The 14,824-nt window shown below is 43.1% G+C and overlaps 1 protein-coding gene across 1 annotated transcript; it reads right to left on the reverse strand.

Annotated features, from left to right (window-relative positions):
- Window positions 1-34: 34 nt before the first annotated feature.
- On the reverse strand, window positions 35-6,774 carry LOC120021569 (actin-related protein 2/3 complex subunit 5-like protein). Its single transcript, XM_038965365.1, has 4 exons — window positions 6,351-6,774; window positions 4,591-4,663; window positions 2,320-2,496; window positions 35-2,099 (listed from the first exon to the last, which is right to left on the reverse strand). The coding sequence occupies exons 1-4, from the start codon at window positions 6,488-6,490 to the stop codon at window positions 2,037-2,039; spliced, it is 453 nt and encodes a 150-aa protein (XP_038821293.1). The 5' UTR covers window positions 6,491-6,774; the 3' UTR covers window positions 35-2,036.
- Window positions 6,775-14,824: the final 8,050 nt, after the last annotated feature.

A 14,824-nucleotide genomic window follows, 5' to 3' on the forward strand; every position in this document is an offset into this window, starting at 1 on the left:
CTTTGACTCCTCTCTTCTAAAAATGAGACATGTCCCAAAGCAGCAATGAAACAATTTATTTAATACATAAAATCAACAATACAGTAGGCATATGCAAGATATCAAGAGATTCTTTTGGACTGAAATATTAACAATGTTTCAGATAATGAATTAATTTATAAACACCATGCCAATTTTAATTTGCAATGTGTTCCAGGACCCGGGAGTGTAAAAGTTAAAGGGATAGTTTTCTAACCAAAACCAATGTAAGAACTCTATTTGATTTGTATCACTGAAGCGTTAGAGATTGCACAATAGCAATGTACAGGTCATTTTTGATTGAGCCGACATACTGTACGCAGTGTTTACCGTGAATGTGCTCTCCGCTAACGTAGAAAGGTTGCCTTTAAATCAGGCTGTAGCGCTGAACTTCCGCGATACGGCTTGAATGGAGCCCCAAGTCAATGTCCCCCACTTAGCATGCTATTTCGTGCTAAACTGCTACATGGTAAACCATGTCTTGTTCCATAGCATTTATTATTATATGCCACCAGTCAACGATGGGCACAGCGATGATTTGTACCGGTTTCTTCTTGCTCTCGAAAGAAAAACTAAATATAAAAGTCCTCGGTTGATGCTGACAGCATAATTCAGTTTAGCTGATATTTCTCAAAGGGGTTTATGCAGACATGTTGTTGATGTGTCAATGGTGATTATGTCTGTTAGAATTACACACCCCTGGGTGGCTGTAAGGTGTAGCTGTTTAAAATCCTGTGTGAAGAGGTAATTTGGAGCTTGACGTTTCTGGTTATGCATAGGAGGCAGGTTTCATTCATTTGATTTGTTTACTGCCGCCAACACAACTTCACACATTTAATAAATGTAACCTTTTACACCAAATGTGCCTCCTAATGTCCTGCCCTGAAATTGACCATTCACAAATATACATGATTTTGCACTTAAGGGCTATTGTCACGCAAACATCCAATACCAAATTGACCCCTATGCACTTGTTACCATCTAGCTCCACTTCACCCTCCGGTAGACTAAATGGAATTGTCACCATATTGTAATCCTCACAGCTCTCCACAAGTGCATAGGGCAGCCTGGGTTACTGAAAACACTGCTTCGTGCTTGCTCGTAGAATATGCAAACTAAAAATAATTTATACTATTTGGATGACTGATTTTGCTCTGAAACTAAAGTTTGTAGATTCACAAGAATATTAGCCCCTAGTGTGGAAAGAGCAGTTCGTCACACATGCCGTGGTTGTATTCAATCTGAGCAGGAATACAGGTTCCACAGCCAAATTCACTACCACAATCCTGAATATACAAAGCGGTGTTTACAGCCAGCCCAACTGATATTTTCCCCCCGCTAATCAGTTCTGAAAATAGCCGATGTGATTGGTCAAAATAACAGAATTTGGCTCCCATAGAGAGGGGCAAATGACAAGGACACTTGTTTCCAGTTTTATTGCAGCAGGCACTTCACAACAAAATCCCCCATTGTTCAATATACCCCACCCTGCATACCAATTAATTGAATCTCAATCTCTTTATATTAAAATGTACTTCTGTCTGTACAAAAATGACAATGAGAAAAAAATGAAATATTTCACTAACATAACAGACATACACTCGCAAGCACACTGAATTTGTCACACACACACTGGTATAAAGGTACAGTACCACTTAATGCACACTCTTCCTTTGACCTGCCATGTCTCTTTTCCTTCCCCCACCCTCAAAGAAACATGCTGATGCTTCTCAATAGTATTAGAACAGAAATGCAATAAAGAACGAGCAAATAACTCGTGATTGGGTAAAAATGATCATCCTATACATGAACATGTATCATCCTGTCCTAAATTACAGCTATCCCATACATTTTGAAACTAAAAATAAATGTTCCCTTTGTGTTTTGTCTTTAACTTATGTAGTGTAAGGGTTTTTTCAGTAAGAAATTCTGATAATCTAATTTTCCCTTCCACAGAAGGCAGTCACTCCTCTTGCCAGTGGTCAGCCGAGACGCTCCACGTGATTAAGCCCGTCCCCTCAAACGGTCTTTCGGGCCGTCAGAACTCGTACGATTGACCCTAAGCCCCCAACTGCGAAAGCCTGAGTGATGAAAGAGGGGAAGAGACAAATGATCAAACACAGGTGGCTGGTGGCACCTTAATTGGGGAGGACGGGCTCATAATAATGGTTGAACACGGTTTTGTGTTTGATAGCATTATGAGCCAAACTCCCCTCAGTAGCCTCCTGTGCATCATATTTCCATGAACATTAGGTGGACGAGAGTTTAAAGATTGCACAAGTTCAGATATAGCTTTCACACCTTTTCGTGCCACTGTAGGAGAATGGCACTGCTATTGTCGGAGGGCTTCTCGAAGCCTCTATATATGTACTTCATAAGCAGGTCCACCCCGCTTCTGTCAAGAGACTTGACGGCTGGCTCAATATCACTTGACTTAAATGATGTCAACACTCTCAGCACTATTGCCAGAGCCCTTTCCTGAAAGACAGAACAAGACAGCGAGAGAGAGTGTTTACAAAAGTTATTTACACCAGTGCAGATTCCCAAGAGAGGCAACATGTTTGGGATGCTTGCTAAGCCTCTCCTGCTATGAGCTAGCATTCTAAACCAATGTTAATATTGACTCCAAGCACACTTCATGACCAAAAGTATGTGGACACCTGCTCGTCAAACATCTCATTCCAAACTCATGGGCATTAATATGGAGCTGGCCCCCCCTTTTGCTGCTGTAACAGCCTCCACTCTTCTGGGAAGGCTCTCCACTAGATGTTGGAACATTGCTGCAGGGACTTGCTTCCAGTCAGCCACGAGCATTAATGTGATTAAGCTCGCAGTTACCATCCCAAAGGTGTTCAATGGGGTTGAGGTCAGGGCTCTGTGCAGGCCAGTCAAGTTCTTCCACATCAAACTCGACAAACCATTTCTGTATGGACCTACGCTTGTGCACTGGGGCATTGTTATGATGAAACAGGAAAGGACCTTACCCAAACTGTTGCCACAAAGTTGGAAGCACAGAATCGTCTAGAATGCCATTGTATGCTGTAGCGTTAAGATTAGCCTTCACTGGAACTAAGGGGCACGAACCATGAAAAACAGCCACAGTCCATTATTCCTCCTCCACCAAACTTTACAGTTAGCACTATGCATTTGGGCAAGTAGAGTTCTCCTGGCATCCACCAAACCCAGATTTGTCCGTCGGACTGCCAGATGGTGAAGCGTGATTCATCACTCCAAATAAAAAGTTTCCCCTGCTCCAGAGTCCAATGGCAACGAGCTTTACACCACTCCAGCTGACGCTTGGCGATCTTAGCTGCTCGGCCATGGAAACCCATTTCAAGAAGCTCCAGACAAACAATTATTGTGCTGACGTTGCTTCCAGAGGCACAATCGAGAGCATCCTGACTGGTTGCATCACTGCCTGGTATGGCAACTGCGCGGCCTCCGACCGCAAGGCACTACAGAGGGTTGTGAGAATGGCCCAGTACATCACTGGGGCCAAGCTTCCTACCATCCAGGACCTCTATACCAGGCGGTGTCAGAGGAAGGCCCTAAAAATTGTCAAAGACACCAGCCACCCTAGTCATAGACTGTTCTCTCTGCTACCGGAGCGCCAAGTCTAGGTCCAAGAGGCTTCTAAACAGCTTCTATCCCCAAGCCATAAGACTCCTGAACATCTAATCAAATGGCTACACAGACTATGTGCCCCACCACCACCCCTCTAGGTACATGGTGGTAAAATAATGTGTGTAACACTGGCAGATAATATCTAGACAAATTACAATCAAAACACCGTTAGCGAAGACGGTGGTTGCTAGATAGCAGGAGAGCCGATACAGCCACTGCTACTCTGTTGTCATCTATGCGTAGTCACTTCAATAACTCTACATGTACATTCTACCCCCACACATTGACTCTGGTACCCAGTACCCGCCTGTATATAGGTACCCACCTGTATATAGTCTCGCTATTGTTGTTTTACTGCTGCTCTTTAATTACTTGTTACTTTTCTCTTACTCTTGTCCGTATTTATTGAAACTGCATTGTTGGTTGGAGGCTCGTAAGTAAGCATTTCACTGTATTCGGCGCATGTGACTAATAACATTTTATTTGAGTTTGGAACTCTGTAGTGAGTGTTGCAACTGAGTTCAGTTGATTTTTACGCACTACAGCACTCGGCGGTTCCGTTCTGTGAGCTTGTGTGGCCTACCACTTCGCGGCTGAGCCGTTGTTGCTCCTAGACGTTTCCACTTCACAATAACAGCACTTACAGTTGACCGGGGCAGCTCTATAGCAGGGCAGAAGTTTGACGAACTGACTTGTTGGAATAGGGGCATCCTATGACAGTGCCACATTGAAAGTTGAGCTCTTCAGTAAGGCTTTTCCACTGCCAATGTTTTCAATGGCGATTGCATGGCTGTGTGCTTAATTTCATACACCTGTCAGCAACGGGTGTGGCTGAAATAGCCGAATAAACTAATTTGAAGGGATGTCCACATACTTTTGTATATATCATGTACCTTCCCACAAAGTTACATGATGCAAGAATTTCAAATGAAAGTCTTGGCCCCTTACCTTTATTGCTGGATTCTTAGTGTTGAGAGGAGGGTTCCGCAGAGCAAGGTGAAAAGCTGTCATCGTGTCTCCTGTGCATTAGTCGGTTAAGGAATTTAACACCGTCTATTGCCATATCCTAAATAGGTTTGAAGGGCAGGAACATTGTACTTCTCCACATTTTATTCCCACCAACAGAGGCAAAAGAAACACACACCTGTTTAGGCGAGGTGCTGGCTAACGGAGTAAGAAAAGGAGAGCCTCACGAGGCGCTCAGATGCAATCATTTTAGAACCAATGTTTTGACGGACAAGCGGTCTTCATCAGGGTATAATGACAACCTCTGCGGGTCACTAATTTATATACTTTTAAAAGACACACAGGTGCCTGCAATCATAGCCGGGTGTGGCTTGATTTCATTGGTTGATTTACAGAAATGGAAGAGAAAAAAAGCAAACATCCAGCCATATAATCATAGAAGCAAACATTTACAATGGATAGAAAAAATACAATAATCAGAAGAATGGCTTCAGATCAAAGTCTACATTGAGACGAAAGGGAGCAAGGGTCTTTAAATGAAAGATCCAGGTGGCATCTCATTTTAATAAATTGTCAAGGTCACCCCCTCTCCTAAGGACGGATATGTGTTCGATGCCGATATACCGAGGGGACGAAATGGAGTGGTTTACTTCCAAAAAGTGGGCTGCAACTGGGTACGTCAAGTTTTTGCAGCTAATGGTGCACCGATGAGATTCTTTCCACCAAATCAAATTGTATTAGTTAAACACATATTTAGTAGATTTAGCAGTAGCGAAATGGTTGTGTTCCTAGCTCCAACAGTGCAGTAGTATCTAACAATTCACAAATCTAAAAGTAAAAGGGAATAAATAAATAAATACTGGGATGAGTAATGTCAATGGCATTGACTAAAATACAGTAGAATAGAGTACAGTATATACATATGAGATGAGTAAAGCAGTATGTAAACAGTGGCCAGTGATTCCATGTCTACGTACATAGGGCAGCAGCCACTAACGGTACAGGGTTGAGTAGCCGGGTGGTAGCCGGCTAGTGAGAAAGACTATCACAGAGGGTGTTGATGCCATTGCCAGTATGTGAGATCCATTTCAAGAGCTCACAGAGGTGTCTGATCATACACAGCCGGTTCCAGCTCACCTGACCAGAGTGCTACCTCTCAAATGGAGAAAGATGACACACAGAGGATGAAACGCAGAGAGATAGCTATAGTTCCTCACAATGTGGAGTAAACATGTTTTATTTTCCTGCCTCATGCAAATCCTCTACTGGTGTCATTGCCCTGAATGTGGCTCACTCGAAATAAACATAAGAGGGCCATGAAGACCCTGCAACTCCTGTCTCACCCAAATCAAACGGCATAGGGATTCCCTCATTAACAGTGTAGCAACTGCTGGTGCGTTGCATGCTAGCTATAGACAGCTATGTTAAGACATAACTAAGTTACCTAGCTAACAAGTAGCTAGAGTCTCGGGTTCCGATAGCTCTGGACGGCGCCCTGGTCTGGACCAGCGCTAGGATAGTTCAGCCAGGGATATCCTCCAGGCATTGGCTAACTAGCCAATAATAATATTTGCACAACATCAGCTACCTACCTAGCAAGATACATGTCAGCATGAGCAGAAATTAAAAGAGCATTTTGATTTGAGTTAAACAAAATCCATTATCAAATCACAAATCACATAGTTAGCAAGCTAGCTAGCACATTTAGCTAACGAACATGGTGGCATGAACGTAAAGGATATATCCTGATGAGGTTGTCTATCTCCGTGCCGTCCGGTCCCTGATTATCGACAGCCTCATCGTGATCATCAACGAATTTGTTCTCATCAAATTCATCTATGTCGAGTTTCCTGAATCGAGACGAAAGAGTGTTTTTCGCCATCAGAGCAACTTCGCTGGAAGAAATAGTAGCTAGCAAGCTAAAGCTAGTCCTACACACAGCGCTGTTGCGTTAATGCGAGCCAAGTACAGGGTACTTGCTCTGTATCGGCTCTCCTGCTATTCTAGCAACCACCGTCTTCGCTAACGGTGTTTTGATTGTAATTTGTCTAGATAATATTATCTGCCAGTGTTACACACATTATTTTACCACCATGTACCTAGCTAACTCGTTTGACACTCAATAGTGTTGCCTGAATTATCTTCACTCACGTGAAGCCAGCGGCACTAATCGTCACTTCCGAGTCAAATATATATTTTTAATCCTTCACAATAAGAGTACTGCTGCCATGATTGGGACGTAACAATAACCGATTACATTTAATCAGTTACATGCAAACGGATTACAAAAAAACACATTTTGTAATCAGATTAGATACTTTTTAAAAACTAGATTACTTATTGGATTACTTTTAAATTCAGAAAGGATGTTTGCGAGAAGAAAATAATTGACACCACTCTGTTTTCTCAACTACATTCAATTCAGCATTGAAAAAAGGTACAAGTTTAAGTTCGTTGCACCTGAGCAAGTCTGACTACAAGTCAAAGACCACTATGATGATACAAGCGTTTGATGGATCCTTTTTGTATTCTTCTAATGCCTCAAGGGGAAAGTAATCCAAAAGTAATGGAAAGTAATCAGATAACGTCACTGAGGTTGTAATCCCAAAGTTATGTTACTGATTACAATTTTGGACAGGTAACTAGTAACTTTAGCAGATTACATTTAGAAAGTAATCTACCCAACCCTGGATAGTGCAGTGTACAGTAGTACACCATTGTCATTATAAATTATTCTAGTTATCAAACTTAATACATTTAGGTTTTTGTGGCCAACTAATGGAATGAAAGGCACAACCCTGGGGCGTGTTCAGTACGACAGAACGGTGTGCAAAGTTGAATTTAACAGAAACAGTGGTGGCCCAGAGGGAGAAAGTGTTTGGGGTACTGCATGAATTTTGCGATTTCAAATCGTCACATCCAAATTGATCAGGTCACACCTCACCACACCCACCAAATGGGAGCAAATGTACCCCAAAAGGTGTTGTTGAACGATGCACAACGTTTTGGGGAAACACGTAATTCAGTTCAAACTGTCACGCAACGTAGCAAACGTTGAACTGAACACACCCCTGATTTTGTGTTTGTCTGTAGGCCTTCGCTATTCCTCCCTAGTTCAATTGATGCTTTTCCTCTGGTTGGCTGTGAAGTTGAGTAATGGGGCTGTTGGGAAAATGTAGCATAAATTACCACTCAAATTCATATATTGCATTTTTTGAGATCAACTCCATTTCAGTCTGACTACAGAATTACTGATCTACAAACGGATTCTCTTATATGCACTCATTGACCGAGCTATATGCCTATGGATGCAAGGACCCAGACCGACAGTTGAAAGATTAAAGTGACAACCAAAGCATGAAGTGGAGTAAAACAACCGTAGCCAATATTTTTTGTTGTTGTTACAAATAGGATGAACATTTTAAAGATTTCAAGACCTCATTCAATTCCTCAGGAGTATGGCTAGATGGTATATTTTCCTTCTCTCAGCACATATAAAGCTGCAGGCTAAGGTTACATCTAGACTTGGTTTCCTCTATCGTAATTGCTCCTCTTTCACCCCAGCTGCCAAACTAATCCTGATTCAGATGACCTTCCTACCCATGCTAGACTATGGAGACATAATTTATAGATCGGCAGGTAAGGGTGCTCTCGGGGGGCTAGATGTTCTTTACCATTCGGCCATCAGATATGCCACCAATGCTCCTTATAGGACACATCACTGCACTCTATACTACTCTGTAAACTGGTCATCTCTGTATACCCCCGGTTGATGCTTATTTATAAAACCCTCTTAAGCCTCACTCCCCCTATCTGAGATACGTACTGCAGCCCTCATCTTCCACATACAACACCCGTTCTGCCAGTCACATTCTGTTAAAGGTCCCCAAAGCATACACATCTCTGGGTCGCTCGTCTTTTCAGTTTGCTGCAGCTACCAACTTGAACGAGCTGCAAAACCACTAAAACTGGACAGTTTTATCTCCATTTCTTCATTCAAATGCTCAATCATGGACACTCTTACTGACAGTTGTGGCTGCTTTGCGTTTTGTATTGTTGTCTCTACCTTCTTGCCCTTTTTTGTCTGTGCCCAATAATGTTTGGACCATGCTTTGGCCTGCTAGCATGTTGTTTTGCTGCCATATTGTGTTGCTACCGTGTTGTGTTTTCATGTGTTGCTGCCATGTGTCACGGTCGTCTTGGGAAGAAGTGGACAAAAACGCAGCATTGTGAGCGTACATGCTTATTTAATATAAGAATTCGCCAACAAAACAATAAACAATCAAACGACACGTGACGCCAACGTAGTGCTCACAGGCAACTACACATGGACAACTACCCACAGAGACAGGTGGGAAAAGGCAACCTAAGTATGGTTCTCAATCAGAGACAACGATAGACAGCTGCCTCTGATTGAGAACCACACCCGGCCAAACACAGAAATAGAAAAAATAGAACACAAAACATAGAATGCCCACCCCAACTCACGCCCTGACCAAACCCAAAATAGAGACATAAAAAGGATCTCTAAGACTCCGGCCGCAAAACCTAAACCTATAGTGGAGGGTCTGGGTGGGCATCTATCCGCGGTGGCGGCTCTGGTGCGGGACGTGGACCCCGCTCCACCTTAAGCTTGGCCCACTTAGGTGGCGCCTCTGGAGCGGGGACCCTCGCCGCCGACCCCGGACTGGGGACCCTCGCAGCGGGCCCCGGACAGGAGGGCAACTCTGGCGGCTCCGGACAGGAGGGAGACTCTGGCGGCTCCGGACAGGAGGGAGACTCTGGTGGCTCCGGACAGGAGGGAGACTCTGGCGGCTCCGGACAGGAGGGAGACTCTGGCGGCTCCGGACTGGAGGGCGACGCTGGAGGCTCCGGACTGAAGGGCGCCTCTGGAAGGCCTCGTGCCATGACTCCTCACTAGAGGCTTCGTGCCATGGATTAACACTGGAGGCTTCGTGCCATGGATCATCACTGGAGGCTTCGTGCCATGGATCATCACTGGAGGCTTTGTGCCATGGATCATCACAGGAGGCTTCGTGCCATGGATCATCACTGGAGGCTTCGTGCCATGGATCATCACTGGAGGCTTCTTGCCATGGATCACCACTGGAGGCTTCTTGCCATGGATCATCACTGGAGGCTTCGTGCCATGGATCATCACTGGAGGCTTCGTGCCATGGATCACCACTGGAGGCTTCTTGCCATGGATCATCACTGGAGGCTTCGTGCCATGGATCATCACTGGAGGCTTCGTGCCATGGATCATCACTGGAGGCTTCTTGCCATGGATCATCACTGGAGGCTTCTTGCCATGGATCATCACTGGAGGCTTCTTGCCATGGATCATCACTGGAGTAGAGAGACACACAGGAGGCCTGGCTCTGGGAGCAGGCACAGGACTCACCAGGCTGGGGAGACATGCAGGAGGCCTTGTCCTTGGCCGAGGCACCGGATACACTGGGCCGTGTAGGCGCACTGGAGGTCTTGAGCTAAGAGCCTGCACAACCCATCCTGGCTGGATGGTGACTTTGGCCCTGCACGTGCGGGGCGCAGACACAGGACGCACTGGGCTGTGCAGACGCACTGGAGACACAGTGCGCAGAGCCGGCGCAGGATATCCTGGGCCGTAGAGACGTACCGGAGGTCTGGAGAGCAGGGCCGGCACAATCCTTCCTGGCTGGATGCTCACCCTAGCCCGGCAGATGCGAGGAGCTGGAATATAGCGCACCGGGCTATGAGTGTGCACTGGGGACACCGTGCGCATCACCCCATAGCACGGGGCCTGACCAGTCACATGCTCGCCACGGTAAGCACGGGGAGTTGGCTCAGGTCTCCAACCTGACTCTGCCACACTCCCCGTGTTCCCCCCCCAAACCCCCCCCCCAAAAAAGGATCTCTAAGGTCAGGGCGTGACACCATATTTGTTGTCATGTTGTCTTATGTCTCTCTTTATGTAGTGTTGTCTCTCTTGTCGTGATGTGTGTTTTGTAATATATTTTTATTTAAATCAAATACTTCTCAGATACCGGAGCTTGTGAATTCAATGAGCCTTTATTACAGAGAGCAACAAAGCCAAGCACCTCCATGGAAGAACTGAATCTTCATTCCCAGTGCTTGGTTTTTATACAGTCTTACCCTTACATAAAGTCATCACCCCACTTTACGAATCATGTTGTCTTACTTAGTTTCCATTCTCTTATTGGCTCAGATATTGGGGCATAGATTCTATTGGTGGCCGTGACATGCATACCCCTTAGCTAATGTTCCTGTCCAAAGGTCTTTACAAGTTCAGACCTACATTGTCTATGTATGCTTAACTTATGTGCGTGTCCAGTAGCTTTCACAAGATCAGACATGGCCCAGACCAGTCACATCTTATTACTTTACCTTGCCTCATCTACACAGATTCTGCTTACATTCTGTGTTTTACATGTCCAATGGTCAATTTGATGTTGATCCAGCTTTGTACACTCACATGGGCTTCAGCCTTCATTCTGCTTACACATGTCTAATATTTAAACTTATATTGATTATTCTTTCTCCTTCAAGGAGAACAGTATAGTTACTGAGAATCAAAATGCTACCACAGGGGGAGGAGATTATGTAATTAGAAAAGGAACACAACCAAACAACTTATTTTTGTTGCCGTCCTCCACTCCCCCGCGTTTGTCCGGTGCATACTTTAGCACCAGTCTGAGGTCCCTCCGCCACGCACCTCCAGAGAGGTCGGGTCTTTTTGCTGCCTGCCAGAAGTATTCAGCAATGTTGGTTAACTTCTTATGGCTGCTAATAATTGTTTGTAAGGCATGTCACTAGCCTGTATCCGTGTCTATCAATATATAAGCTAGCTAGTAGTAGATTAGTTGTCACTGTCAGGTCTTTTCCACCGAGTAGCTGAGAGCAGGTCAGTATCTGTCTCCCTTAGTCACCGCCCTGGGACAGGGATAACATTGAGAGAATGATTTATGATTTATTGAGTAGCTTGGATGAAAGGTGCACAGAGGTGCCCATAGTAAACTGCCTGCTCCTCAGTCCCAGTTGCTAATATATGCATATTATTATTCGTATTGGATAGAAAACACTCTGAAGTTTCTAAAACTGTTTGAATGATGTCTGTGAGTATAACAGAACTCATATGGCAGGCAAAACCTGAGAAGTTCCACCATTTTTTCTGAGGTGGCAGATTTTCAACCAAGCTCTCATTGAAATTACAGCGAGATATTGATGAGTTTTCACTTCCTACGGCTTCCACTAGATGTCAACAGTCAATAGAACTTTGTCTGATGACTCTAATGTGAAGGGGGGCCGAAGGAGACAGGAATTAGTCAGGTCTACCACGAGCTGACCATGCTTTCACATGCGCTTTCACATGCGCGTTCACATGAGGAGGACCTCCGTTCCACCGCTCTTCTGAAGTCAATCTAATTCTCCGGTTGGAACGTTATTCAAGATGTATGTTAACAACATTCTAAAGATTGATTCAGTACATTGTTTGACATGTTTCTACTGACTGTTACGGAACTTTTGGACATTTCGTCACGTTATAGTGGACGCGCTTTGTGACTTTGGAATTGTTTACCAAAAGCTCTAACCAAAGTAGTTAATAAATAATGGACATTATCGAACAAATCAAGCATTTATTGTGGACCTGGGATTCCTAGGACTGCATTCTGATGAAGTTCATCAAAGGTAAGGAAACATTTATCATGTATTTTCTGGTTTCTGTTGACCCCAACATGGCAGCTAATTTGACTATTGTTCTGAGCTCCGTCTCAGATTATTGCATGATTTTTTTTAACGTTTTTTTGAAATCTGACACAGCGGTTGCATTAAGGAGAGGTATATCTATAATTCCATGTGTATAACTTGTATTATCATCTACATTTATGATGAGTATTTCTGTTTAAATGATGTGGCTATGCAAAATCCCTTGATGTTTTTGGAACTAGTGAATGTAACGCGCCAATGTAAACTCAGATTTTTTGTTATAAATATGAACTTTATCAAACAAAACATGCATGTATTGTGTAACATGAAGTCCTATGAGTGTCATCTGATGAAGATAATCAAAGGTTAGTGATTAATTTTATCTCTATTTCTGCTTTTTCTGACTGCTATCTTTCGCTGGAAAAATGGCTGTGCTTATTGTGGTTTGGTGGTGACCTAACATAAAACCTGTCTATTAGAGAATATACTTAACAAATGCTGAACCAATAATCATAAGACAAATGGCAAGCTCACCCATGTGCGCACACACACAAAATGGGACCTTTCCTATTGCTCATAACATGTTATACTCATATAAATCTATTGCTGTGAGCAGGTTGTCAATTTCAATTCCAGACATTTCAGGAAGCACACTAAAATTCCAATTCTCTTCAATGCTTTTCATTGAGGACAATTTGGAATTGGGTTTACTTTCTGAACTGACTGGAATCTAAATGGAATTGACCCAAACCATGATGAGTACACTTTTAAATCATGTATGGAAACAGATTTGACTTTAACTCTTTTGCTGGGGTGCTTACTATGACCCGCCATGCCTGGAGTATCCATTAACTGTGATAAGAGATTTCCTCCATGGTCTTGGACCCGTTTTCACGTATCCACTTTGCCCTCTTGATGTCTGTCTCCTTTAGGGGACACATCTGACTCTGTTACGGGGGAAAAGTATTTAATGTCAAGTAACATTTCACTTGGGACATACCTCTTTCCCTAAATATAGTGAGTTGTGTATATCAACAAAGTTGCAGCTGATGTGTGAAAAACTGTAGACCATCTAGAAAACCATCAAACGAAAATTTGGCCTAATATCATTTTACGTCTATTTGAATCAATTAAAGCTCTAACAACAAATAACAGAATTAATACAGATTATCTGGTCTGTCTATTAATATCTGCCCCTCAGAAGGTTGTGTGTGTGTGTGTGTGTATACACACTCCATATACTGAAACATTTACCAGGCAAGACAGGACTCCTGCTTGGTCTGTCACCTTCAGCGGCTGCAGCTGTAGAGTCTAGCCATTCCTCAAGGAAACCAGTAGAAGAATGGTGGGGCCATCATTGGGTGTACCAAGCATCCTTGAAGATAAAAGTATTGTTTTTATTTATTTTAAAGACCCTTTCAATATGGCTAGGATTTGGTAAAACCAATCAAAAAGTATTACACCTTCAAGGGCTCTATTTTGGTGGAAATTTTGTAGCAGAGCTCATGTATGATCAATAATGCAGTGAGTTTCAAATTAAAACTTAAAGTAATGATGGACTGTTGTTTCTCTTTCCTTATTTGAGCTGTTCTTACCATAATATGGACTTGGTCTTTTACCAAGTAGGGGTATCTTCTGCATACCACCCCTGTCTGGTCACAACACAACTGATTGGCTCAAACGCATTAAGAGGGAAAGAAATTCCACAAATTAACTTTTAACAAGGCACACCTGTTAATTGAAATTATTTCCAAGGGACTACCTCATGAAGCTGGTTGAGAGAATGCCAAGAGTGTGCAAAGCTGTCATCAAGGCAAAGAGTGGTTACTTTGAAGAATCTTAAATGTAAAATATATTTTGATTTGTTTAACACTTTTTGGGTTACTACACTATTCTATATGTGTTATTTCATAGCTTTGATGTCTTCACTATTATTCTATAATGTAGAAAATAGTCAAAATAAAGAAAAACCCTGGAATGAGTAGGTGTGTCCAAACTTTTGACTGATATACTGTGTATACAATAAACCCGTTTTCCATAAAGTTATCGAGCCAATTAAGAAGGAATATCATATCTTGTAAGGACGTTAGAAGCAAAATTCGGGTTTCCTCAAAATAATTATTGCAAGCTATGACATGGCGTAATAAAGGAATGTGTATGTGTGACAAGAGAAAAGAACATTCGCCCTTATTAAACTCGCCAGATAATTTTCCATCAATGGATGTTGATTTACTTGCTTGACTGCTATGATTAAACAACAATGCACAAGGGGGTGTGGTATATGGCCAATGTACCACAGTTAAGAGCTGTTCTTAAGCACGACGCAATGCGGAGTGCCTGAATACAGCCGTTAGCCGTGGTTTATTGGCCATATACCACAAACCCCTGAGGTGCCTTATTGCTATTATAAACTGGTTACCAGCATAATTAGAAAATCAAATCACAATTTATTTGTCACATGCGTCGAATACAACAGGTGTAGACCTTACAGTGAAATGCTTACTTAATT

The sequence above is a fragment of the Salvelinus namaycush genome, chromosome 26, assembly GCF_016432855.1.
Source record: "Salvelinus namaycush isolate Seneca chromosome 26, SaNama_1.0, whole genome shotgun sequence".
Classification (NCBI taxonomy): domain Eukaryota; kingdom Metazoa; phylum Chordata; class Actinopteri; order Salmoniformes; family Salmonidae; genus Salvelinus; species Salvelinus namaycush.